Below are 26,797 nucleotides of genomic sequence, written 5' to 3'. Positions count from 1 at the left end.
AAAGAACATTCCAAGCAACTCCACAAAAGGGTTGTTGAAAAATCACAAGAAAATTTCCAAGTTACTGATTATCCCTTGGAGTACAGCTAACTCAGTCATCAAGAAATGGAAAGAGTATGACGCAGCTGTAAATCTGCCCAGGACAAGCTGTCCTCAAAAACTGAGTGACCATGCAAGAAGGGGAACTAGTGAGGGAGGCCACCAAGAGACCTATGACAACTCTGGAGGAGTTACAAGCTTCAGTGGCTGAGATGGGAGAGACTGAGCATACAACAACTGTTGCCCGGGTGCTTCACCAGTCGCAGCTTTAAGGAAGAGTGGCAAAGAGAAAGCCACTGTTGGAAAAAAAACTAGCATGAAATCATGGCTAGAGTTTGCCAGAAGTCACGTGGGAGACTCTAAAGTCAACTGGAAGAAGGTTCTATGGTCTGATAAAATTTAAATTGAGCTTTTTGGCCATCAGACTAAACACTAAGTTTGGGATAAGCCAAACACTGCACATTATCAAAAATACATCATCCCTACCATGAAGCATGGTGGTGGCTGCATCATGCTGTGGGGATGTTTCACTGCAGCAGGCCCTGGAAGGCTTGTGAAGGTAGAGAATAAAATGAATGCAGCAAAATACAGGGAAATCCTGGAGGAAAACCTGATGCAGTCTGCAAGAGAACTGCGACTTGGGAGAAGATTTGTTTTCCAGCAAGATAATGACCCCAAGCATAAAGCCAAAGCTACACAGGAATGGCTTAAAAGCAACAAAATTAATGTCCTGGAGTGGCCAAGTCAGAGTCCAGACCTCAAACCACTTGAGAATTTACGGCTGGACTTGAAAAATTCTGTTCACTCACGATCCCCATGCAATTTGACAGAGCTTGAATAGTTTTGTAAAGAAGGGGGGAAATTGCAGTGTCTAGATATGCAAAGCTGTTAGAGACCTATCCACACAGACTCAAGGCTGTAATTGCTGCCAAAGCTACATCTACTAAATACTGACTTGAAGGGGGTGTATATTTATGCAATCAATTATTTTGTATTTAATAATTGTATGCAAGATTAAGGAAAACCCCAAAGCATTCTACAAGCAAGAGGATAAGACGTGAAAGAAAAGGACCTATCAAATGTGACAGTGGGAAAGTGTGTATGGAACAGGAGGAAATAGCAGAAGTACTTAATGAATACTTAACTTCAGTATTCACTGTGGAAAAGGATCTTGGTGATTGTAGTGCTGACTTGCACCAGACTGAAAAGCTTGAGCATTTAGATATTAAGAAAGAGGATGTACTGGAGCTTTTGAAAATTATCAAGTTGGATAAGTCGCCAGGACCGGATGAAATGTACCAAAATAAAGTGGGAGGCGAGGGAAGAGATTGCTGAACCTCCGGCAATGATCTTTGCATCATCAATGGGGATGGGAGAGGTTCTGGAGTATTGGAGGGCTGTGGATGTTGTTCCCTTATTCAAGAAAGGGAGTAGAGATAGCCCAGGAAATTATAGACTGGTGAGTCTTACCTCGGTTGTTGGTAAGTTGATGGAGAAGATCCTGAGAGGCAGGATTTATGAACATTTAGAGAGTTATAATTTAGTAGTAGTCAGCATGGCTTTGTAAAGGATTGGTCGTATCTTACGAGCCTGATTGAATTTTTTGAGGATATGACTAAACGCATTGATGAAGGAAAAGCAGTAGATGTAGTGTATATGGATTTCAGCAAGGCATTTGATAAGGTACCCCATGCAAGGCTTATGCTTATTGAGAAAGTAGGGAGGCATGGGTTCCAAGGGGACATTGCTTTGTGGATCCAGAACTGGCTTGCCCACAGAAGGCAAAGAGTGGTTGTAGACAGGTCATTTTCTGCATGGAGGTCGGTCACCAGTGGAGTGCCTCAAGGATCTGTTCTGGGACCCTTACTCTGTGATTTTTATAAATGACCTGGATGAGAAAGTAGAGGAATGGGTTAGTAAGTTTGCTGATGACACAAAGGTTGGAGTCGTTGTGGGTAGTGTGGAGGGCTGTCAGAGGTTACAGCGGGACATTGATAGGATGCAAAACTGGGCTGAGAAGTGGCAGATGGAGTTCAACCCAGATGTGTGAAGTGGTTCATTTTGGTAGGTCAAATATGATGGCATAATATAGTATTAATGGTAAGACTCTTGGCAGTGTGGAGGATCAGAGGGATCTTGGGGTCCGAGTCCATAGGACACTCAAAGCAGCTGTGCAGGTTGACTCTGTAGTTAAGAAGGCATATCGTGTATTGGCCTTTATCAATCGTAGAATTGAATTTAGGAGCCGAGAGGTAATGCTGCAGGACCCTGGTCAGACCCCACTTGGAGTACTGTGCTCATTTCTGGTCACCTCACTACAGGAAGGATGTGGAAGCCATAGAAAGGGTGCAGAGGAGATTTACAAGGATATTGCCTGGAATGGGAGCATGCCTTATGAGAATAGGTTGAGTGAACTCGGCCTTTTCTCCTTGGAGCGACGGAGGATGAGAGGTGACCTGATAGAGGTGTATAAGTTGATGAGAGGCATTGATCGTGTGGATAGTCAGAGGCTTTTCCCCAGGGCTGAAATGGTTGCCACAAGAGGACACAGGTTTAAGGTGCTGGGGAGTAGGTACAGAGGAGATGTCAGGGGTAAGTTTTTTACTCAGAGTGGTGAGTGCGTGGAATGGGCTGCCAGCATTGGCGGTGGAGGTGGATATGATAGGGTCTTTTAAGAGACTTTTGGATAGGTACATGGAGCTTAGAAAAATAGAGGGCTATGTGTAAGCCTAGTAATTTCTAAGGTAAGGGACATGTTTGTCACAGTTTGTGCTGTAGGTTTTCTATGTTTCTAAATCCAGTGTTGTAAAACAATAAAACATGAAAGATTATGGGGGGGGGGGAGTGGCGGGAATACATTTTATAGGCACTGCACTTGCATTGAAGGCACTGCAGAGAAGGTTCATTCAATTGATTCCTGGGATGAAGGAGTTCATGTTTGAAGAGTGTTTGAGCAGGTGGCTCCTATATTCAACCAAGTTCAAAGAATGAGAGGTGATTTTCTTGAAACATACGAGATTCTGAAGGGAGACGGCAGGATGGATGCTGAGAACTAGTTTCAGAGTAAGGGGCCATGAGCAGGAATTCTCTCAGACATCATACTTTGAAATTCTGTCCATCAGAGCTGTGGGTGTGGAGGCATGGAAAATATTCAAAGTGGAAGCTGACATATCCTTAACCGACAAAGGGGGAGTGGGAAAGTGGTATTGAGGCCAAGATTGGAGCAGCTCTGGTTTTATTGCATGGTGGGGTAAATTCAGGGGCCAAATGGCCCACACCAGCTCTCATTTTTTATGTGTTCATCTCGCTGAAGTACAAATGGAAGTACAATCCTAAATTATGTGCTTTGGAGAGGAATTAACCAACAATCTGCCGATCCTTCTAATCCATGCTGGCACAGCGAGTACAGGAATAGGACCCGAAGGATGATTAAGAAACTCCTCTGTGATAAACGGCAGCCGTGTCCAAACGAAGGTAAATATCTGAAATGCTCTTAACAGTCGCTAATGAAAGTGGGCGGAGCTTTTTCGTAGGGACAAAACAGAGACTGCCGGGATATTGGACGACTACTTAATTTCATGGTAGTTCAGCGAAGGAGCTCGGTTGCGATTCAGGTGTCTTTCTCCAGTCGCTCGATCGGCTGCTCGGGATGAGCAGAACCGTTCTCCTCCTGATCTTCGGCTTCTTGAGCGGCATTTCCAGGCAGGATGAAAAAGTACAAGAACTCAAAGTGGAAGTTTTGGTGAGCAGATCCCTTTTTACAAGCGGCTCTCCGGGACTTTTATTTTTGAGCAGAACGTTGAGTTCACAACTATAAACATGTATCTTCATTTCCATTTGTGTTTATTTTAATAAACAGCTGAAACCAGAGGGATGCCCCGAGCAATCGAAATCTGGGGACACGGTTCACATCCACTACACTGTAAGAAACATAAAACATTTTTCGCTTTATTAAATCTGTAACTAAAAAATTCGGATTACTTTGCTAAATTGCACACGTGGAGACTGCGGGACTCTAGTTGTACTAACACGTCAGCAGATATTTGGCGACCAGGGAATAGATTAAGGGGAAGTATATTTCCTCTTGAAAACCAACCGTAACTCCACCAAACTTTGGGGGGGGGGGGGGGGGTGCAGTGATTATAAAACGTGAGGAAGTGGCAAAGTGGACTCGAAGTAGTGTGTCATGCAATATTCTATCCGCACTAACTATAAACAAACTAGCAACATTATCTTGGGAATATTGGATTTTATTAGACTTTTTAATTATGCCTTTGCGTTACTCACGTTGCGTACGTTTACTTAATGTAACCAAGAATCCCAGATATAAATAACTTATTCATAGAAATTCAATGCAAATTTAACATATTTATTTATTGAAGATAGCAAACTGTGTAGCAACTTAACAATTGTTATGAATTGACAAATTAAGTAAATGGGAAAATTACAACAAGTGAATAAATCACGCAGAAATAAGTTGAAGGCATGTACTCAGTGATTGCTGTAAAAACAGCTAAAGTTAATGCTTGTGAGGCTTAGCTTCTGACATTACAACGCTGACCACACTTCAAATAAAAATTTAATTTGCTGTAAAATGCTTTGGGCATCCTAGGGTTGTGAAAGATGCTTAAGAAATGCTTTTACACGGGCAAAGCCATCAAACACAAATCAAAGAAAACCATCACACTAGATTTATAGTGTCTGTCCCATTTCCAGACATCAACTCCTGCAGCCACCATAAATAAGGAGAAATTAAATTTAGATATCAATTTATTAGCTGTGGTGTCCAAGCCTTTGATGTGTTGCCCTGTGAAATGTTGCTAGCTGCAGTGGGTATAAATGATAGTTATAATTATATTAGCAACTTGTTGACAGTTATTGCCTTTAGATATTCAGTGTCACTCTATAAGGTCATCTGCCAATTCCATTAATGTTTTATGGAATAATCAGTGCAGCAAATGGTATGGAATCCATACCAGCCCTGATGAAGGGTCTTGGCCTAAAACATAAACTGTTTATTACTCTCTGTAGATGCTGCCTGACTTGCTGAGTTCCTCTAGCATTTGATGTGTGTTGCTTTGGATTTTCAGTATCAACAGAGAATTTTTTTTGTTTGTAAATGGTATGAAATATTGACTGGATTTGAATGGTACTTTGATGCTGGAAATTATTTTGGTGACCATTGGGAGGTTCCTCAGTTTGCTAGTGCAAGGTTAATTAAATGTATTGTTAGATACTTAGGTTACTGCTTGCTGAATTATTGACAGAACCTTATGGATTGCTATGGAGGTACATACTGGAGAGTTGATGTGCTTTCTTTTCTCTGTATTAGGGCAAACTGGAAGATGGGACCATTTTTGATAATTCTTTGATCCGTGATCCTCTGGTGGTAGAACTGGGCAAAAAACAAGTTATTCCAGGTAAAAAGAGACATTCTGATGCTGCAATGAAGCTGTACTGAAGAAATGTCTCCCAAACCCAGTTACAAAGATTGATTCAAGAATGAGGCAGTCACTTGCCCTTTAAGTGCTATTAATTTGACACTCATGAAAGTAATGTTGACTTCACTCCATAAACACAAATCTTCATTGAAGTGTGATTGCCATCAGGAGGTTAATTATGATTCAGAATTTTAATTCAGTTCCAATTCTGAAACCATTGGTGGAAGTATATTTACAAATAGTATTGTAAATGATTTGATTTCTTTTCATAGGTTTGGAACAGGGTCTTCTTGACATGTGTGTGGGGTAAGTTGATTTGATTGTATCATGGGGTGACTTAAAGTTTCATCTGAATTAGACTGCAGTTGAAGCTAAAAGCAAATAAGACTTCAGATGCTAGACATTTGATAGAGAAAATGCTATGAACAGCCCGTCAAATCAGAATCCTTAGAAAGGGAAGCAGAGCCAATGATTGAGTTAACTGAAAAAGGGTTGTTATCCTGAAACATTACCTGCTTTTCCAATTGGATTTAAAGTCAGTGATTTTAATAAGCATTGCTAACTCTCCAACAATTTACTCTTGACAAGGCCATGAACAATTTATGTCTGTCATCATGTATGTTTACCATCATATTTCCCCCACAATCAAGCTTATTTCTATTTTCTCCCTCTCAAATCCAAAATCAATGACTCCCATCACTATACTGGTTGACAACAGTTAAGTAACTCCATGTGGGAAAGCTGTTTTGTTCTTGAAAGGTACGGGTTTGATTTTGTTCAATATTCAATTCAATGCAGTTGAGACAAGAGGTTCTGTACAAGTGATGATGAAGGGGAGAATCTGGATCATTACCTGATCTTTTGGAGCAATTTACAACTTTGTTCTAACAGGCAGTAAATGAATCATATGATTTGACCTTGGGAGCTTGCTGACAATCATTAGCTGTGACTTCCCAAAAACTAATCTTGAAAAGACACAAAATGCCTAGCTGTATGTTGAACGTTCTACACAAGCATCCACAATTTCTATAAAGGTCGCACTTCATGTTTGGAAATATGCACTTTCTAGAGCACTGACCTATGTCACAGGAAATCGGCAATTCTGATTTATGAAAAAACAGGATATTGGAGAATTTTGAATATGTTATATTGATATACAGATGGCTGAAGTCAACTCAGTCCCAAATGTGTTGTTGATCAAACCATCCAGAATATCACCCTGTAACATCTGTTGTTTATTATACAAAAATTAATTTAAACATAATATGCACAGTGTTGTGTAGTAACAATAATCATATGTTCTATAATGTTTTATTATACGCTACAGAGTTTTCAAAAACCTAAAGTGTCAGCCAGCTGTCTCTCAATCACTTCTTAATATCTTACAAGCTTTCTCTTCTCTCCCGGTGGAGTTCATTCCCATGAACATTGGACACTCACCCAATTCCTTTATGAGAGCTTGGACACTGAGTAATAATAAGCTTTTAAGATGAAACCCATTCTCATCTACTATTCTGGCTCTCACACTTTTCAGGAAGGGTTCATGTTATGGAAAAGTGCTTTGGATTTCCCTTTCTAATCCAAGTATACTGAAGCTAATTCTACTGGCCTTGCTAATACATTAACCAGGGAATGACCTTTGTATTTGTTAGTGATAACTGACTTTACCAATTAAGCAATAGTGATCTATTAGATACTGGATGATTAGTAATAATGAAATAGGAAAATAATTATGTTCCTGCTAGAAAACTAACAAGTGTTTTTTTTATTATTCAAGGGAAAAAAGAAAGTTAACCATTCCATCTAACCTCGCATATGGAAAACGAGGCTTTCCACCGTCCATTCCAGGTATGGACCCATTTCCAACTCTGATCTTACCTTCATGCTCTGTTGTCTGACATCTTTTTTTTTAGTAACAACACCACAGAATGCCTATTCTGAACTTTCTGCAGCTATATTTTCAGCCAGCTTGAATTAAAATAGCATCTTGTAATATAAATGATCGCCAGTGTTTATTTCAAAGAAAGTGATAGAAATCATTACAAAAACTCAATAGCACAATAAAAAACCTATGATTTCTCAGTTTTTTTCAATTTTAAACTTTGAGAAGTAAATTGAAAAGATACAAGATTAAATGGGGGTAGAGGAGGGTGGAGTAATTAAATATCACAACAAATAGATTTTAGACTTTTTGCACACTGCATGTTTCCAAAGACCCTGTGAGATGAGTTTTGATTTCCATATATTGAGAAGATCAGGAGAGTGATTGTGCATTGGATTAATAATTTGGAGAAGAAAGAAATGAACATTCCGAGGAATAATTATCCTAGTTATGTAGATTACAATTGAGGGGAGAACTTGGAGAGTAGAGACCCGGGGGGGGGGGGGTGGAAATCATCTCTGAAACTGCAGAAATTTTCCTGGTCTTCTGCAGAAATGTGCCTGGATACAGGGAAGATTGTGTTCTGCACTGTTAAATACTGTTAAAAAGAAAAGCTTTTTTGAGACTATGGATATGGTTCAGTGTGAGATCAAAATAGATAGCCAGGCCCAGATGACAACAACGTATAATGAAATGAGTGATCTATTTAGTGTCAGAACCACTGAAAATGCCCCACCTTTCTATTCTACTAGTGTGTTCATATACCTGCATTTTAATTACTGTAATTAAAATATTAGATATGTCTGGATATTGAGTTTAGAATATTTTCTGTATTTCAGGAGACTCTGTACTGTTATTTGAGACTGAATTGGTGACATTAGTGAAATCAACATACCTGAAGAAGTTGATGGACAATGTGATCCCTATAATCAGCCTGCTGCTGATCCCTGGACTTCTGTGTCTAATAGGCTATTACCTGTATTCAAAAGCAAACACGCAAAAAACATCCAGACGAAAAGCCAAAGAGGATAAAAGAGGCAAAGCAAAAAATAAATAAAATTTCTGCAGAAATTAATTGTTCTGTTTTGTTTTAATATTTTGTTTATTTTATATCAGATAGCCCTTTGATTCTGGCAGTGATATCTGTGCATGATAATTGGGTTACTATTATGGTTATCATTACTACCTCAAGTAATATTGACAGGTTGAACTCTAGGCCCTTCAATTCTACACATGTAACAGAGTCACAGAGGTGAACAATATTACAGTTAGTTAGCTGTGTAATAGTGTAAAACATATATTCAAATACATTTCTATAACTGACAGTATTCTTCCCATACATTGGTCATGCCCATGGCCATAATTGTGCAAGATTGTAATTTTAAAGCTCCACTTGATGTTCTTTCACACAGAAAAAAAGAATGCCAAGATTATTTTTCTAATAAAGAAATATGGCAGTGCTAAATACCAAGACATGCTCATACACTCTGCATGTCTCTTACTTAATTTTAATGTTCAGATATGGGTTGAAAATAACATCTTTAGTCTTGCCATGGTGCCACTCTGTAGAATTCTGAATTACACAGAGGTTCACTAGTGCATTATAGACAATTCCCAAACTTTTATCTGGCAGTGCAGTTTACACAAAATGATATGGAGCCTCTAATGGATATGTAGTCTTATGGATAATATCAAAATTCTCTATTGGATTAATGGAGGGAAATACTCATTATTTTGCATAGGTTATTAAAAAAGCAAGAAGAGGTCTTTGTAGAAGTCCCTTACCTGTTTGTATTGGCTTAAACTCAAACATGGTGTCCAACCATCAAAGATGATGCATTGGGGAATCTCAACCTAGTTCCAAATGGGCTGAATAAAGAAAGCTCATCATTCAACACGAATTAGCTCAGAATTGGTAATCCTACTCATGGGAGACCAGTGACAGATTCAGTAGGAAATGAGAATTCACACTGGTGGAATTAGTTCTTTCATACTACAGTTGTGCAAGCTTGCTTGATCTTATATTTTATATCCCGCCATATGATTAATCAAAGTAATGACTTGATGCTGAAATATAAACCAGAAAATATCATATTTCCTCAACTGTGACAATAGAACTCAATAAAAAACTTCACTTACAAGCTGCCATTAATCTGCAGTGAGGCTCATGTTAGTCTTTAACTGTGTGAACAGCACAATTGTAGAATGGAAATAGGGGTTACCTATGGGAATGACAGGTAGGGTGTTGGTGATAGGGTTGTGTTGTCTTCTCTCAAATATTTTCATTAAATGTGACATTGGCCACATGAAAATATCAAACTGAAGGTTAACCTGAGTGATAACGTGCTTCAAGCAAATATCCTCCAAATGATAATATTACTGAGTGTTAAGAAAGAACAGGTAGTTGTGCTATCAGTAAGGCAAAACAGAATTATTCCTTCTCTCAGTAAAGGCTTCCAACAAGAACTAAATTTACTGAAACCATCAGGATAGCATTATAGAGGCTGCACAGAAAAAGTGAATGAGACAATCTCAATAAAACATCACTAGAACTGCCTCTTTCAGGAGGCTGCAGCTTTTCACATTTTAACAATGCTATCAATGACTGGAAATGACTGTGCAACTGAAGAGTGATAATTACTTGAACCTTTTGTAACCACAGGATTTCCCAAAGCGTTTTACAACCAGTGATGTACTTCTTGAAGAACAATGAATTAAGTGCCCCAGGCTCTTCCCCAGATGTGTCCTGAAGACAGAAAGTAGTCAAGACTGAATGGGAGAAACACGGGGATAATGCAAACAAAACGTTCCTTACTAGGGATGGAAACAAGTCATCCAGGCTAATGGTAAGAGATACTTTTAGGAGAACATATCAGTATAGAAATTCAAATACTTTCTTTATTGGCAGTGACTACAAATCTCTTTTTTTTTGGAAATGCAATGCAATTGCAACCATTTTTAGAAAGTAATCAGGCACTTTGGTCGAGAATTACCTTAAAATAGCTGAGATAATGTCAGTGTCAGATTGTGTCATACCTTGTTCAACACCCTCTTTTGACTGCTGTTCAGGAAATGGTTATCCCCAAGGAGCAAGTATTTCCACTATACCCAGGATTTAACAAGGGGCTTGGGTCTCTCCTCTCCTTAAGGGCCCCACTCCACCCAACAACTTATCCTACTCCCATAATCCCCAATCAGTCCCCACCACCGGGACAAATCATCAACCTCTGGCCAGTTGGCAAGTACTTTTATATACCCACCTCTTCCAGTGATTGAGCTGCTGACCTCCAGCCATAGAATTCATACAGTATAGAATCAGGCCCTTTGGACTGCCCTGACCATGTTGTCCATCATACATATCTATGCAAATCCCATTTACCAGCACTTGATCCATATCTTTCTATGGCTTGGTGACCCAGATGTTTCTTAAAATGCTGTGAGAGTCTCTGCCTCCACCACCCCCTCAGGCACAGGTGTATTTTTACCACAATCAATCAAACACCTTGACCGCACATGGGATCTCTATTTAACTAATTTTGTGACTTCTAAAACCAATTGTTTGCACCAGCAATGATTTGTTGTGTCATATTAATAGGGATGAATACTTATACAATCAATTATTTTGTTATTAATTTAGATCACAACAGTTTTCCTGTTGATCAATGTCAAAAAAGTCAAGTTAAATTCACTGTGATTCAATGTTGTAAACAGTAAAACATGAAAACTTCCAGATGGTGGTGAATACTTTTATAGGCACTGTAACTCCCATCAGGGTCTTTTTACCATGTAGTTTCTTAACTCTACCCACAAGGATCCTACACCTTCTGATCCTATGTCACCCCTTTCTAAGGATTTGATTTCATTTTTTAACCAACAGAGCCACCCACCCCACCCCCTTCACCTACCTGCCTGTCCTTTCAATATAATGTGTATCCTTGGATGTTAAGCTCCCAACTATGATCTCTTTCAGCCACGATTCAGTGATGCCAACAAGGTCGTACCGACCAATCTCTGTACTACAAGATCATCAAACTACTCCATATGCTGTGTGCATTCAAATATATCATCAGCCTTTTTACTTTAACTTATCTGACTGACTGCAATTTTGCCCTGTCATCTGTCTGTCCTTTCTTACAGTCTCACTGCACACTGTATCTAGTTGTATACCAACAGCCCATCCTCAGGCCTATTACTTTGGATCTCATCCCCCTGCGTCTCGGGCATTTTTCAGCTAGGTTGAAGATTCTGTACCACATGCTACAATCCTTCCTTAGCTGCACCAGTGTGTGACCACTTTGAGAACCTAATGATGGTGCAGTGAGGAATGATTGATGGGTTGAACACTGTCTCTCATATATGTCACTCAGAATGGTCAACTGAACTGGGGAAACTATATACACACACTCTTCTTTTCAAGATTTAGGTTTCAGTCAACCTGTTCATGTCTGAAGTTAAGGTTCTTTATTTAGCATAGTTGTTGATCGAAAACAAAAGGTAGATCTCTTGACAGAAAAGAGAAAAACTGCAAAATTTAAAACCAAGTGACTGTACCAGTCAGATGCAAGGAAGAGCAGATCCATTTTGCTGAATGAAAAGAGGCAATCAATAGCTGATACCATGAAAGTAACAAAGATGGACTGTGGGTCCTGTAATAACCTTACATCAAACAAGTAGGAAATGTTTGGATTGCTCATCTCTATTCTTGGTTAGATCTGTGCCCTGGACTCCCTATTCAGTACCTCCACTGGGCACAACTTGAAAGATTCAGAAAAGACTAGGGGGAGAATGTCCCCAACCACAGACCTGATCAGAAGAAGGAACCTCATAAATACAAGATTGTTATAAATTAAATCCCAAAAAAAATGTAACTCTCACTTTGGCTAGCAGTTTAATCTGGGAGATGATAGCCCCCAGCCTGGCCAAACTTAAGAAATCTCGTTTGGGTGGATGCTGTGCAATGTGTCCCCTGTTACAAATCAGCACCACAAAATAACAAACAGTCCACAATATGCGATTAAACGATTGAGCTTTATAATTCTTAATTTGCCAAATGGTTGGTAAAGAAACAAAAAAATAGAAAAAGGGCCCATTCTCACGAAAGTCTAATGCGCAAATGTTGGAGCTCACTGATAAGGCCGTTCATCCACCATCGACCTCCTCCAATCATCGCTGACCTTCAGACCCTCGCTCCAAGTCCACTCTGTCCAGCGATCTACCAAATCTCTCCATTCGTGTCTTCTCTCCTCATCTCTCCCCGGCAAAAAAAAATCGCAAAATCCCTCTCCCAGACACACAAGAAAGAACAACATCCCACTCATTGGCTAACATGCCCAGTTATCTCTAGTCATAACCCAAACATTGCTGCTACAGAGAAACCATTACCGTAGCAGTGGAACATTGCAGCGTGTTACAGAAATACAGAACATCTCTACCCAGAATACTTGGAATGTGGCAGTCAAAGTGCAGATGTATTTAAAGGAAGGTGAACTAGACGTACTGTACACGTTGATAAGGTTACCTGAACAAGGGTGAGAGCTGGCTGGTGTTGTTCATACACACTGCTACAGAATTTTGGGCCAAATTCCCCATACAGTTTAAAGACCCCTATTTGTTACAACATACCACAGGATAGAATTTGATCGTAGCCATTTGCATTAAACATAGAATATACTGGCATTGGACTCTCCTTCCAAAGTTTGGCAGCATTGAAATCTCTGTATTGTGTGCTGAGCACATAAAATCAAGGACAGATTTCTGGCCCTTTATCTCTACATTCACCATGTGCGCTAGAAATATTACAGGTGATTTGCAAAGGCTTAGCTATTGAGTTGAACTTTGAAAGCCTTTCTTAAATGGAAACAATGAGCTATTTACTTTGTTACAAAGGCTATGTGCATAAATTTATCTGGACCATTTGACAAATGACGTAGACTAATTATTTATTGAACATAAATGACTGGTAAGTAGATAGTTAACTTGGTAATTAAGTAAAGCTTTGCTAAACAGACATAAGGGTTAGGCACCAATCAGTAAAGACAGGCACATTTAGGCTCAAAATGAAGTGATTGTTAGACTGTGTGATTAACAATATGTGCTGCTTCAATCACATTGTAAACTAGCTTTGCAGATTCTGTCACAGGCATATTAATTTTCACATTTGTTTTGTTGTTTATAACAATGAGTGGGTTCAGATTTGACAGGATTTGGTCATTGACTGAGATTCCATCTAAGTACTGTTTCAGGAGTTGCCGAAGTTTCTGGTTCTCCTGCAGTAAGGTTTGCTTATCTTGTTCTAGAACCATCTGGTCTAAGCGAACCTTATTATAGCGCTTCCAGAATTGGTCCAGAGCCTCATAATCTGTCATCATCTTAAAAGAAGAAAAAAAAAGAGAAAAATGTCACCATTTACCATGCTATGGAACCTGGGAAGATCAATCACTGAGGTGGATCTGGTTAGACAAGTCCCATATCCAAATTAAGATCTTTAGTTTTAGCCAAAATCTCAACTAATTAAAGTTAACCAGAGCCCGATCTAAACATTTCACTTTATGAGAATATATTTTGTAATAAATATTCCAGGGATAGACACCAAAATTGAAGTTCTGTTTGGAACTAAGGGAGTGCCAACTTTTGGGACTGGAGCTGCCAACTTTTTTGGCTGAAAGATTCAGTCAAGGCCTTATCTGCTCTCTCAGGTGATATAAAAGATCACAAAGCACTATTTTGAAGAAGGTCAACAGAGTTCACCTTGGGCCAATATTTATCCCTCAACTAGATAATCCAGTCTAAGGTTTGCAGGAGTTTGCTAAACACACTTTGGCTTTTGTATTATCTACATTGCAACAGTGTTAACACTTAAATACATTATTATCCACAAAAGGGTATCCTGAAAGGGATAGCAAAAACCTGATTGAAATACAACACTGTCTTTTGCCAATATATAAAATGTTACATAATTACTATTCATAATAGACAATAGACAATAGGTGCAGAAGTAGACCATTCGGCCCCTCGAGTCTGCACCGCCATTCTGAGATCATGGCTGATCATTCACTATCAATACCCAGTCCCTGCCTTGTCCCCATATCCCTTGATTCCCCTATCCATCAGATATCTATCTAGCTCCTTCTTGAAAGCATCCAGAGAATTGGCCTCCACCGTCTTCCGAGGCAGTGCATTCCACACCTCCACAACTCTCTGGGAGAAGAAGCTCTTCCTCAACTCTGTTTTAAATAACTGACCTCTTATTCTCAATCCATGCCCTCTGGTACTGGACTCTCCCAACATCTGGAACATATTTCCTGCCTCAATCCTATCAAATCCTTTAATTATCTTAAACGTTTCAATCAGATCCCCTCTCAATTTCCTCAATTCCAGCATGTACAAGCCCAATCTCTCCAATCTCTCTGCGTAAGACAGCCCTGCCATCCCAGGAATCAACCTAGTGAATCTACGCTGCACTTCCTCAATTGCCAGAATGTCCTTCCTTCCATAATTGTATTATGTTCCATAGGGAGGTTCCACAAATTAATGAAGCACATAACTCAAGTGATCCATATCAGTCTGTGTTCTACTAGATTAACTGATGTTGTCTGGAATTCTCTCTCTCACATCCACAAGATCCAAACTCTAGCATGCCTATCTTACCCAAATCTTCCCTCTGCTACCTGGAAGCATAAACATGTCAAGTTTTAGACTTTATCCACTTCCTCCTTTAGTATATTCACATTTCCAAAAATTTCAATTTAAGTAACTCTTGTTTATAAGACAGTTTCTCCACCACTTACTTGAACTAGCTCCTCACAAGGCGGCTTCTTCATTAAAGTTTGAACCCTTTCCTCTTCTTCTGGGGTCAGAGAGCAGGCATAAAATGGAAGAACTTTCTCTTTTTCTGTTTCTAATTTCCTGCATGCCTCTGCCATTTTCAGAATGTGTTCACCCTATGCCAAAGATAGGAAGTATTCAAAATTGACGCCAAAAGAATTGTATTTGTAAGGACTAATGGTAATTAGCTATGATGATCATCCAGAACTGAGAATGGACCCCACAAGGACTTTGTTTGAAGAGATCTGGTGCACTTTTAAAATAGAACCCATTAACAGATTAAGTTTTCATACCCAAGTTTTGAAATATATGCAGGGATGACAGCAGAACAGCAATGGCTGGAGTTAATGGGAGCAATGTAGAAGTTCCACGATAGATACATCCCAAAGATGAAGAAATATTCTAAAAGGGAGGATGAGGCACCCATGGCTGAGAAGGGAAGTCAAAGCCAACATAAAAGCAAAAGGGAGGGCATATAATATATTAAAATTAGCAGGAAGTTAGAAGATTAGAGTACTTTTAAAAACTAACAAGGCAAGTAGAAAAGCAGCGAAGAGAGAAAAGATGAAATATGAAGGTAAGCTAGCCAGTAATATAAAAGGATACCAAAAGATTTTTAAGATACACCTATAAAGCGTAAAAGAAAAGCGAGGGCAGATATTGGACTGATGGAAAATAGCACTGGAGAGAGAGTGCAATAACCTTGCACTCAATGTCAGTAAGACCAAAGAACTAATTGTGGACTTCAGAAAGGATAAGACAAGGGAACACACACCAGTTCTCGTAGAGGGATTAGAAGTGGAAAGAGTGAGCAATTTCAAGTTCCTGGGTGTCAATATCACTGAGGATCTATTCTGGGCTCAACGTATCAATGCAGCTACAAAGAAGGCACGACAGTGGCTAATTTCATTAGGAGTTTGAAGATAATTGGTATGTCTCTAAAGACACTCGCAAATTTCTACAGATGTGTTGTTGAGAGCATTCTAACTGGCTTGCATCACTGTCTGGTATTGGGGTGAGGGGAGGAGGCCAAGGTTCGAGATAAGCTGCAGAGTCTTGTAAACTTAGTTAGCTCCATCATGGGTACTAGCCTCCCTAGTATCCAGGACAACTTAAGGAGTGATGCCTCTGAAAAGCAGCATCCATCATTAAGGACTCCCATCACCCAGGATTACATATCTCAATAACCTGGAGAACTACGTTGGCTGGAGTCAATAGACAATAGGTGCAGAAGCAGACCATTCGGCCCTTTGAGCCTGCACCGCCATTTTGAGATCATGGCTGATCATCTACTATCAATACCCGGTTCCTGCCTTGTCCCCATATCCCTTGATTCCCCTATCCATAAGATACCTATCTAGCTCCTTCTTGAAAGCATCCAGAGAATTGGCCTCCACTACCTTCTGAGGCAGTGCATTCCAGACCCCCACAACTCTCTGGGAGAAGAAGTTTTTCCTTGACTCTGTCCTAAATGACCTACCCCTTATTCTCAAACCATGCCCTCTGGTACTGGACTCTCCCAGCATCTGGAACATATTTCCTGCCTCTATCTTGTCCAATCCCTTAATAATCTTATATGTTTCAATCAGATCCCCTCTCAATCTCCTTAATTCCAGCGTATACAAGCCCAGTCTCTCTAACCTCTCTGCGTAAGACAGTCCAGATATCCCAGGAATTAACCTCAAGGAATTAAAGTCAAGGCTTTAAGCTTTGGCTTTTGGTAAGGTCATCCATGCCAAGCAGGTTAAAGGGTAGAGGACAGACTAAGAGTGGTCCACCAGTCCTCCAGGTTTGGTGGTTCAACTCAGGGCTTTCAACCCTGACTGGTAAAACAAAATTGATATGGAAACAGCAATGAAGAATCCTCCTACATCTGAGTGCGACAGTATTCCTGAGTCTGCACAGTAGTGAAAACCCAGAGGAAGCTAGTGACACGATGAAGGAAGCCCTAAGCACCACCAGAGATGGAGGACCTTCATTGCTGCCCTAAATGCCAGCAGTATAACAGGTAATAAATAAGTGATTCTGTCATGAGGGATTTCAATATGCGGATTTTTTGGGAAAATCAGGTTGGCGCTGGATTCCAGGAGAGGGAATTTCTAGAGTGCCAATGAGATGGCTTTTTAGAGCAGCTTGTGGTTGAGCCCACTAGTGGATTAGCTATTCAGGATTGGGTGTTGTGCAATGAACTGGATTTGATTAGGGAGCCCAAGGTAAAGGAGCTCTTAGAAGGTAGTGATCATAATATGATAAAATTCACCCTGCAGCTTGAGAGGGAGAAGCTAAAATCAGACTTATTAGTAAAAAGTGGAGTACAGAGGCACAAGACAGTTGCTGACCAAAGATGATTGAAAGGGACCATTAACAGGGATAACAATGGCTGGAGTTTCTGGGAGCAATTCGGAATGAGACAAGGGAAGTCAAAGCCAGCATAAAAGCAAAAGAGATGACATACAATACAGCAAAATATAGTGGGTAACTTAAAGAGAATTGGCAAGCTTTTACAAACCAATAGAAGGCAACTAAAAAAAAATATAAGTGGAGAAAAAGTACTTTGCATCAGTCTCCACTGTGGAAGACACCAGTAGTGTGCCAGAAATTCAAGAATGTCGGGGGCAGAAGTGAGTGTAGTTGCTATTACTAAGGAAGCTGAAAGGTCTGAAGGTAGATAAGTTACCTGGACTAGATGGACTACATCCATGGATCTGAAAGAGGTGGCTGAAGAGATTGTGGAGTCATTAATAATGATCTTTCAAGAATCACTTGATTCTGGAATAGTTCTGGAGGACTGCAAAATCACAATTGTCACTCCATTCTTTAAGGAGGAAGGGAGGCAGAAGACAGAAAATTATAGGCCAGAGAGCCTGACTTCAGTGGTAAGGAAGATGTTAGGTTCCAATATTAAGGAAGAAGTTTCGAGGTATTTGGAGGGACACGATAAAATAGGCCAAAGACAGCATGGTTTTTGTAAGGGGAAATCTTGCCTGACGAATCTATTGGAATTTTTTTGAGGAATTAACAGGCAGGATAGACAAAAGAGAGTCAGTGGATATTGTTTACTTGGTTTTTCAGAAGGCTTTTGATAAGCTGTGAGCCCATGGTATTACAGGAAGGATACTAGCATGGATAAAGAAAAAAAAAATTGGCTGATTGAAAAGGGGGCCTTTTCTGGTTGGTTGTTCTGCAGCCTTTTCTGACTGACTGTTAGTGGTGTTCTACAGGGGTCAGTGTTGGGACAGATTCTTTTCATGTTATATGTCAATGATTTGGATGGCGGAATTGATGGTGTGGCCAAGTTTAGAACAAAGAACAATACAGCACAGTACAGGACATTCATCTCACAATGTTGTGCCGACCCTTAAACTCTGTCCCCCCCATATAACCCTCCACCTTAAATATATATGAAGATAGGTGGAAGGGCAGGTAGTGTTGAGGAAGCACAGAGTCTGCATACGGACTTAAGACAGATTAAGAAATTGTGCAAATAAAGGCAGATGGAATATACAGTGGTGCTAGAAAGTTTGTGAACCCTTTAGAATTTTCTCTATTTCTGCATAAATATGACCTAAGACGTGATTAGATCTTCACGCGTCCTAAAACTAGATAAATAGAACCAAATTAAAAAATACAACAAAACATTATACTTTTTCATTTATTTATTAAGAAAAATGATCCAATATACATATATTTGTTTGAAAAAGTATGTGAACCTTTGCTTTCAGTAACTGGTGTGACCCCTTTGTACAGCAACAACTTCAACCAAATGTTTCTGGTAACTGTTGATCAGTGCTGCACATACACTTGGAGGGATTTTAGACCATTCCTCCATACAAAACTGTTTCAGTTCATCAATATTTCTATGAAACCTTGCATGAACAGCCCTCTTCAGGTCATGCCACAGCATCTCAATTGGGTTAAGATCTGTACTCTGACTTGGCCATTTCAAAACACAAATTTTCTTTTCTTTAAACCATTCTGTTGTTGATTTACTCTTGTGTGTTGGATCATTGTTGCATTATCCAACTTCTATTAAGCTTCAGGTGATGGAGTGCTACCCTGCCATTCTCCTGTGAAACATCTTGGTACAATTTTGAATTCATTGTTCCCTCAACAATTGCAAGCTGTCCAGGCCCTGAGGCAGCAAAGCAGCCCCAAACCATGCTGCTCCTTCCACCATGCTTCACAGTTGGGATGTGGTTTTGGTGTTGGTGTACAGTGCCCTTTACCTCCAAACATAGCAGTGTGCATTTCTGCCAAAAGATTCAACTTTTGTCTCATCTGTCCACAGGTTATCCCAAAAGTGTTGGGGAACATCCAGGTGGTCTTTGCAAACTTGAGACGTGCAGCAATGTCTTTTTTGGAGGGCAGTGGTTTTCTCTATGGTGTCTTTTCATGAACAGCATTCTTGTTAAGTGTTTTTCTTATAGTGGACACATGAACAGAGGCTTTAGCAAGTTCTAGAGATTTCTGCAGGTCTTCTACTGTTACCCTTGGGTTCTTTGTCACCACCTTCAGCATTGTACATTGCTGTATTGATGTACTCCTTCAGTATTGATGTGATCTTTGCAGGATGCCCACTCTTAGGGAGAGTAGCAACAGTATCAAATTTCCTCCACTTGTAGACAATTTTTCTTACTGTGTACTGATGAACACTCAGGTCTTCAGAAATGGTTTTGTAGCCTTTTCCAGCTTCATGCATCTCTACAATTGTTCTTCTAAGGTCCTCTGAAAGTTGTTTTGCTCAAAGCATGGTGCACATAAAGAGATTGTTACATACTCATGACACATGACAGTGGAGCCCTTGTCATGTGACTGGGGTTGAAGCTGTACTGGACTTGAGGTGATGGTCTTGTGATGGTGGAATGACATCATTTTCCCGCCAGTAGAGATCATGTGACGGGTTTTTTTTACAGGTTATAAAAGGTAGACCCCACCCTGTGAGGAGGGGCAGTTCGTGGCTGGATTTGCCAAGTTGACTTCATGCCACTGCGTGTTTGAAGTGATGACGCAGTTTAGTTGAAGGATGAAGTTTTTATTTAATGCCTAAAGTTTAAAAGGTTAATGCCAACAGGTTCTTTATGATTCTGTTAGTTTGAGAATTAAAGGAGAGTGAAGATTCAAGGTTGGAAGTTAAAGATCGAGGAGAATCGCTTTCTACGGTGAAACGGGGGCGACCTTTGTTTGATCCTTATTTGGAAGGATTTCGTTGACTATCTTCATGTTAATCCCTGGGTTTACCAGAAAGGATTGAGGATAGTGAGGAAGGAAAGGTCAGTGCCTTTAAGCCGTTCTGTTTCGTAAATTCTTCGTGGGAATTTCGACGTCGGGGATCGAAGCAAGCGACGTGAAAGAGAATTTAAATCGTCCTGTAAAGTCTCTCCTTTTAAATGGACTGTGAGCATATCGAACTTTTGGCAATATCACTTTAAGAACTGTTTTGGAATATCACTTTAAAGAACTGTTTTGGAATATCACTTTAAAGAACTGTTTGAACAGCCGCTCAGCAGCTGTTTCCGGTTACGGTAGTGTTTGTTTACTTTTGGGGGGTTTGTTTTCTGTGTTTAATAAACGTGTTGTTTGTTATAAGAAACCCTTGCCGAACTCATATATTTATTGTTGCCTGAATACGTAACAAGATCTTTCTTGAGAAGAGCAGGCTCTGTCAGTAACCTGACTTTGTGTATCTTTTTTTTAAAGAGGAGGGCACTTCTACAACCCACACCTCCAATCTAAACTCATTGATTGGAACATCTGATTCCAAATAGCTTTTGTAGAAGGCATTACCCCAGAGGTTTACATACTTCTTTTGTACCTAGACTATGATTTCTTAAAAGATGCACTCAGTAATGATGAGAAGTACAATTGCTTGCGTGTTTTTAGTTTAGGCAGATTGTGCTTGTCTATTATCGTGACTTAGATGAAGATCACACCACATTTTATGAGTAAATAATGCAGAAAACCATGCAATTTAGAAGGAATAAAGGCATAGACTATTTTCTAAATGAGGAGGAAATTCAGAAATCAGAGGTGCAAAAGGACTTTGGAGTTCTTGTGCAGGATCCCATAAAGGTTAACTTGCATGTTGAGTTGGTAGTAAGGAAGACAAATGCAATGTTACCACTTATTTCAAGAGGACTAGACTATAAAAGCAAGGATATAACACTGGGGCTTTATAAGGTACTGGTCAGACCACACTTGGAGTACTGTGAGCAGTCTTGGGCCATTTCTCTAAGAAAGGATGTACTGGTAATGAAGAGGGTGCAGCGGACAGTCACAAGAATTATTCCGTGAATGAAAGGGTTTATGAGAATTGATTGATGGCTCTGGATCTGTACTCGCTGGAGTTCAGAAGAATGGGTGGGGGGGGGGGGTGATCTCATTGAAACCTTTTGAATATTGAAAGGCCTAGATAAAGTGGATACGGAGAGGATGTCTTTGAGAGTGGGGCAGTCTAGGACCAGAGAGCACAGCTTCAGAAAAGAAGGACATCCCTTTAGATCAGAGATCAGGAAAAAAATTTTTAACCAGTCAGCAGTGGAGGCCAAGGCATTGGGTATATTTAAAGTGGAGGTTGATAGGTTCTTGTTTAGTAAGAGTAATTAGTAGTAGATGGGGAGAAGGCTGGAGAATGGGGTTCAGAGGAATAATAAATCAGTCATAATTGAACTGAGCAGACCCGATGGGCCTAATTCTGTTCCTATGACTGTCACTTGCCAGAGGCTGTCTGGACTGTCTCCACACTATTTCATCTGGGTCTTAGTCAGCAGTGGGGTCAGGTCATTGGATTTAGGAGTGCATAGAGGAACTAAAATGGGTTTCCGTGGTCAGCCTGAGTAAGGCAGTAACCTGATGGCAATAAGTGACTTCAGGCAGACTGACATCTGGTCTAAATTCACAGTGTAGTGTATGTCCTGCTGGAATATTTGCAAGGCAAGTTCGGTGTGCCAGAAGGAACAAAATACTTAATCATTTCAGCAGTACAAACATTAGATAATTCTATATAATCTTATACCCATCAAACAGTGTTCTGATAAAATAAACTAAATTGGGAGTTTTGCTTTCATGAGTAGGCAAGGCACATGTCAGTATAGACCTTCCAATATCCCTTTTTATTGATCCACCCCTTATCCTGGTCCTGTGTCCCATAGTTCTTGATCCTTTGCTAGGGGAAACAGTATCACCATCCACCCTTTTCAATCTTATATAATTCAACACCATCACCATTCAGTTCCTCTGAATTCCACTGAGCATAGGTTAATCTAAATCTCTCCTCATAGGGGAAAGCCATCATCTCAAAATTCAATCCCGTGAATCTACATCGCACTGACTCCAGCCAAGTATAGACTCCCTTGGGTATAGAGTCATAGTTTGGGAGATCTGTGACTTTACCTTAGCACAGATGTTCTTCAATGCTTCAATTGCAGCTTTACTCTCAACAGTCAGTTTGACAAGCTGCTCGTGCTCAGACGCTCGGAGACTATTCATCTGATTTTTCTGCATGAGAAAGTGTTGCTTTATAGCATCTTTACCCTCCCGTATTTTTCTATGTTTTGTTTCATACTTCCATGTGTTGATCGCCATCTTAATCTTCAGTGCTGATATTGCATCCTACCAAAAAATATACAGATGTCAAACTTGCAGTTATCACTATAAATACTGATTTAAACTGAGCACTGAATGAAAAGCCAAGAATCACCGTACAAGTAATACCCTTGATAGGACAAAAAACAAAGTAATTCAGCAAACAGTGGTTAGGTGCAAGTTTTTAAATACAGTCGGCCCTCCTTATCCATGGGTTCCACATGCGTAGAGTCAACCAACTGCGGATCGGGAAAACCCGGAAGTTCTCTCTCCAACACTTGTTGTTTGAGCATGTACAGACTTTTTTTTCTTGTCATTATTCCCTAAACAATACATTATAACAACTATTTACATAGCATTTACATTGTATTAGGTATAAGTCAGAACAGGTACATCCGGTATTATTTAGTGTCAGTTAGCCAAACGTTTGTCTTAGTATATAGTATATATTTTACCTTTCTATGCATATAAAACACTTAAGAAACGTATGTATTTCAATAATTAAACTGCTGCGTTGCTTAGTAATAATTGTAACTTTCATTGGGGCAGGGCCTTTCACATGCTCCATTACTCTCACTTGATCCTTTAAAATTGTTCCAATTGTTGACCAACTGTAGCCTAACGTTTTTCCAGTGTTGTTTCACCTCTTTCCGTTCGCTTTATTATTTCCACTTTATTTTCAATCGTGATCATTTTCTGTCAACGGAACAGAAACACTGAGGGTGGTGGGTCCTGAGCTCCGCCGGATCCTAAACTCCACTGCACTGAGACAGGTTAAATAAGGGACTTGAGCATCTGCTGGGGGGGGGTTCCCCCGCAATCAACCCCCCCCCCCCCCCCCCCGTGGATAAGGAGGGCCGACTGTACTGTAGCTTGTAGGAAGAGAGGGGTAGGATGAGTACACAGTGGTCAGATTCAGATTCATTTACCTATCACAAGGTAGGCTTATTCAGAAAGTCAGAAGGCATGGGATCCAGGGAAGTTTGGCCAGGTGGATTCAGAATTGGCTTGCCTGCAGAAAGCAGAGGGTCATGGTGGTGAGAGTACATTTGAATTGGAGGGTTGTGACTAGTGGTGTCCCACAAGGATCGGTTCTGGGACCCCTACTTTTCGTGATTTTTATTAACTGGATCTGGGGGTGGAAGGGTGGGTTGGCAAGTTTGGAGACGACACAGAGGTTGGTGGTGTTGTGGATAGTGTAGAGGATTGTTTTAGATTGCAGAGAGACACTGATAGGATGCAGAAGTGGGCTGAGAAGTGGCAGATGGAGTTCAACCCGGAAAAGTGTGAGGTGGTACACTTTGGAAGGACAAACTCCAAGGCAGAGTACAAAGTAAATGGCAGGATACTTGGAAGTGTGGAGGAGCAAAGGGATCTGGGGTACATTTCCACAGATCCCTGAAAGTTGCCTCACAGGTAGATAGGGTAGTTAAAGCTTATGAAGTGTTAGCTTTCATAAGTCGAGGGATAGAGTTTAAGAGTCATGGGGTAATGATGCAGCTCTATAAAACTCTAGTTAGGCCACACTTGGAGTACTGTGTCCAGTTTTGGTCGCCTCTCTATAAGAAGGATGTGGAAGCATTGGAAAGGGTACAGAGGAGATTTACCAGGATGCTGCCTGGTTTAGAGAGTATGGATTATGATCAGAGATTAAGGGAGCTAGGGCTTTACTCTCTGGAGAGAAGGAGGATGAGAGGAGACATGATAGAGGTATACAAGATATTAAGAGGAATAGATAGAGTGTACAGCCAGCGCCTCTTCCCCAGGGCACCACTGCTCAGTACAAGAGGACATGCCTTTAAGGTAAGGGGAGGGAAGTTCCAGGGGGATATTAGAGGAAGGTTTTTTACTCAGAGTGGTTGGTGCATGGAATGCACTGCCTGAGTCAGTGGTGGAGGCAGATACACTAGTGAAGTTTAAGAGACTACTAGACAGGTATATGGAGGAATTTAAGGTGGGGGGGGTTATATGGGAGGCAGGGTTTGAGGGTCGGCACAACATTGTGGGCCAAATGGCCTGTAATGTGCTGTACTATTCTATGTTCTATCACATGTACATTAAAACACACAGTGAAATGTGTCATTTGCGTTAACAACCAACACAACCCAGGGACGTGCTGGGGGCAGCCCGCAAGTGTCACCACACATTCCAGTGCCAACATAACATGACCACAATGCTTGGCAGAACAACACACAAACATCAATAACAGCAGCAAATCAAGCCCCATTCCTTTTTCTCTCCCTCTCTTTCACAGTACTCCAACCCCAGGACAGGCCATCTCCAGCCTCCAGTAGTCTCACATGTTCACCGACATTGGGGCTTTTGACTTCCCCAGTGGACTTGCAGACCACTCCATCCACTGTGTTGTGTTCTTTATATTAATATGTACCGCGGGTTTCTAATAAAAGAACCACATTCTGGAAGAAATATAACTTTTATTTAACAGCAACAACCACACGTGTCTTACAGCGCGCCCTGCTTCCAGATCTTTCTATCATTTCTGCGCATGCTCAGAACTCACTCCAATCACATTCTTACACATCATATCACCACACACTGGGCTTCAACTGCAATCGACTTTTGGGCTTTGATCTTCAGTATCAATCCCAGGGCTCATTGATGATGACGAATGAGGACCCTGGATGAAGACTCCAAACTCGAGGACTTAAAATCTAGACTCTCCACTGACTGGGATCCTGAACACTTGGGTTCAGACTCGGGTCTTGCTGACTCACATATCTGAGAGTTCACCAGCCCGCATGGAACTCCAACCCTGGAACATACAAAAGCCTGCTGAACTTGGGAGGGTGGGGTGGGGGGGCCCAACATCCAAACCTGGATGTTTTTCAGCCCAACTCCACGTCGCTGGCCTTCTAATGCGGAACACAGTGCAGAAGCCTAGACTCTGACCTGACCTCTAACTTCCCTACATCCCTTACCTCTAAAGCCTAACCCAATACCTAACTCCCTTCTCGGTTCCTAAAACCATCTGTACAAACCTAAGCCTAAAAATAACAACTAACTCTGAGCCACAACCTCAATGGAGATTGCCGCTTGGCACCATCTTGATTGGAAGGTGCTGGTACACTATTTTTGAAGTAGAAAACTGTGAAGAAACCAGTGGAGCAATTTTATACATTCATTCTCCCAATCATGTTACCAGAAGTACTTAACGTGAATTTTCAAGTGCTTGCCTCACAATTTACCATCCACTAAAATAAATTTGTCTGAGATTTCCAAACACATTAAACACCACTCACACTCATCCCACTATCACTGGTCATTCATAAAATCCACCTGAAAGTTTATTGGAGAACATGGCCACTTGGAGCTCACATGGCACAATACAGTTCAGAGGAGCAGGTATTTACAAAGTTAAGAGGGACAAGAAAAATTGCAACATAAAGAGCATTATTAATATTCTAAACAACAAGTGTTAAAGAGGCACACAGGTCCACTTTCTGTCCGTGTGTGTAATATATATATATATATGTATATAGATACACACATACACACACACACACACACACACACTCACTCACTCACTCACACACTCACACACTCACTCACTCACTCACTCACTCACTCACTTACTCACTCACTCACTCACTCACTCACTTACTCACTCACTCTTATACTCCACAACAACTATGGTGAACTACACAGGTTTTTTTTAAACATCACACCTACTTGGATTTTCTGCGCCTTTTTCATTTGTATTTCAATCTCTTTTGAACTCTTCTCATCTCGTGCCTTCAGTGTTTCAAATGCAATTTTTCTATCCTCAGTTGCGTCGACGTAGTTCTTTAGTCCAAGCTGGAACTGCACCCACAGATCTTCCACCAAACTTTCCAGGTGAACACGGAGTGAATGCTTCTTCTCCAGGCCCTAAACACAGCAAAAACATTATTTCTCTTAATGAGTGCCAACATGCTGTTGGGCCAAGTAATTTGGAAATAAATAAATTTGACAAATATTAGAAATGACTCTTTTCAGTAAGCTAAATTTCCATAATTCTGCCATAATTTCT

At 40.5% G+C, this 26,797-nt stretch overlaps 2 protein-coding genes across 5 annotated transcripts in view; one reads left to right on the top strand and one right to left on the bottom strand.

The window, feature by feature from the left end:
• Nucleotides 1–2,894: 2,894 nt before the first annotated feature.
• On the top strand, nucleotides 2,895–20,684 carry fkbp11 (FKBP prolyl isomerase 11). Of its 4 annotated transcripts, none has more exons than XR_009508956.1 (8): nucleotides 2,895–3,781; nucleotides 3,899–3,961; nucleotides 5,372–5,459; nucleotides 5,753–5,786; nucleotides 7,258–7,328; nucleotides 8,202–8,399; nucleotides 10,025–10,208; nucleotides 20,278–20,683. XR_009508956.1 is itself a non-coding variant. In XM_059955951.1 (6 exons), exons 1-6 carry the CDS (start codon nucleotides 3,689–3,691, stop codon nucleotides 8,417–8,419), a joined length of 567 nt encoding a protein of 188 aa, XP_059811934.1. In that variant the 5' UTR covers nucleotides 2,896–3,688; the 3' UTR covers nucleotides 8,420–10,016. The 4 variants fall into 4 exon arrangements, 1 of the variants encoding a protein (XP_059811934.1); XR_009508957.1 differs by lacking the exon at nucleotides 20,278–20,683 and adding an exon at nucleotides 20,100–20,245; XR_009508958.1 differs by lacking the exon at nucleotides 8,202–8,399 and having other exon boundaries at nucleotides 20,278–20,684.
• Nucleotides 12,372–26,797, bottom strand: part of ccdc65 (coiled-coil domain containing 65) — a 39,316-nt gene continuing 24,890 nt past the window's right edge. Inside the window, exons 6-9 of the mRNA XM_059955940.1 lie at nucleotides 26,458–26,655; nucleotides 22,576–22,794; nucleotides 15,150–15,302; nucleotides 12,372–13,730 (exon numbers count right to left, since the gene is read on the bottom strand). Of these exons, the coding sequence (XP_059811923.1) occupies nucleotides 13,431–13,730; nucleotides 15,150–15,302; nucleotides 22,576–22,794; nucleotides 26,458–26,655 (870 nt within the window). The 3' untranslated portion in view covers nucleotides 12,372–13,430. The remainder of the gene's footprint in view (nucleotides 13,731–15,149; nucleotides 15,303–22,575; nucleotides 22,795–26,457; nucleotides 26,656–26,797) is intronic.

This window comes from Hypanus sabinus, chromosome X1, assembly GCF_030144855.1.
Source record: "Hypanus sabinus isolate sHypSab1 chromosome X1, sHypSab1.hap1, whole genome shotgun sequence".
Taxonomy (NCBI): domain Eukaryota; kingdom Metazoa; phylum Chordata; class Chondrichthyes; order Myliobatiformes; family Dasyatidae; genus Hypanus; species Hypanus sabinus.
Note: the sequence above shows the minus strand (reverse complement) of the source record. Positions and strands in the feature narration are given on the sequence as shown.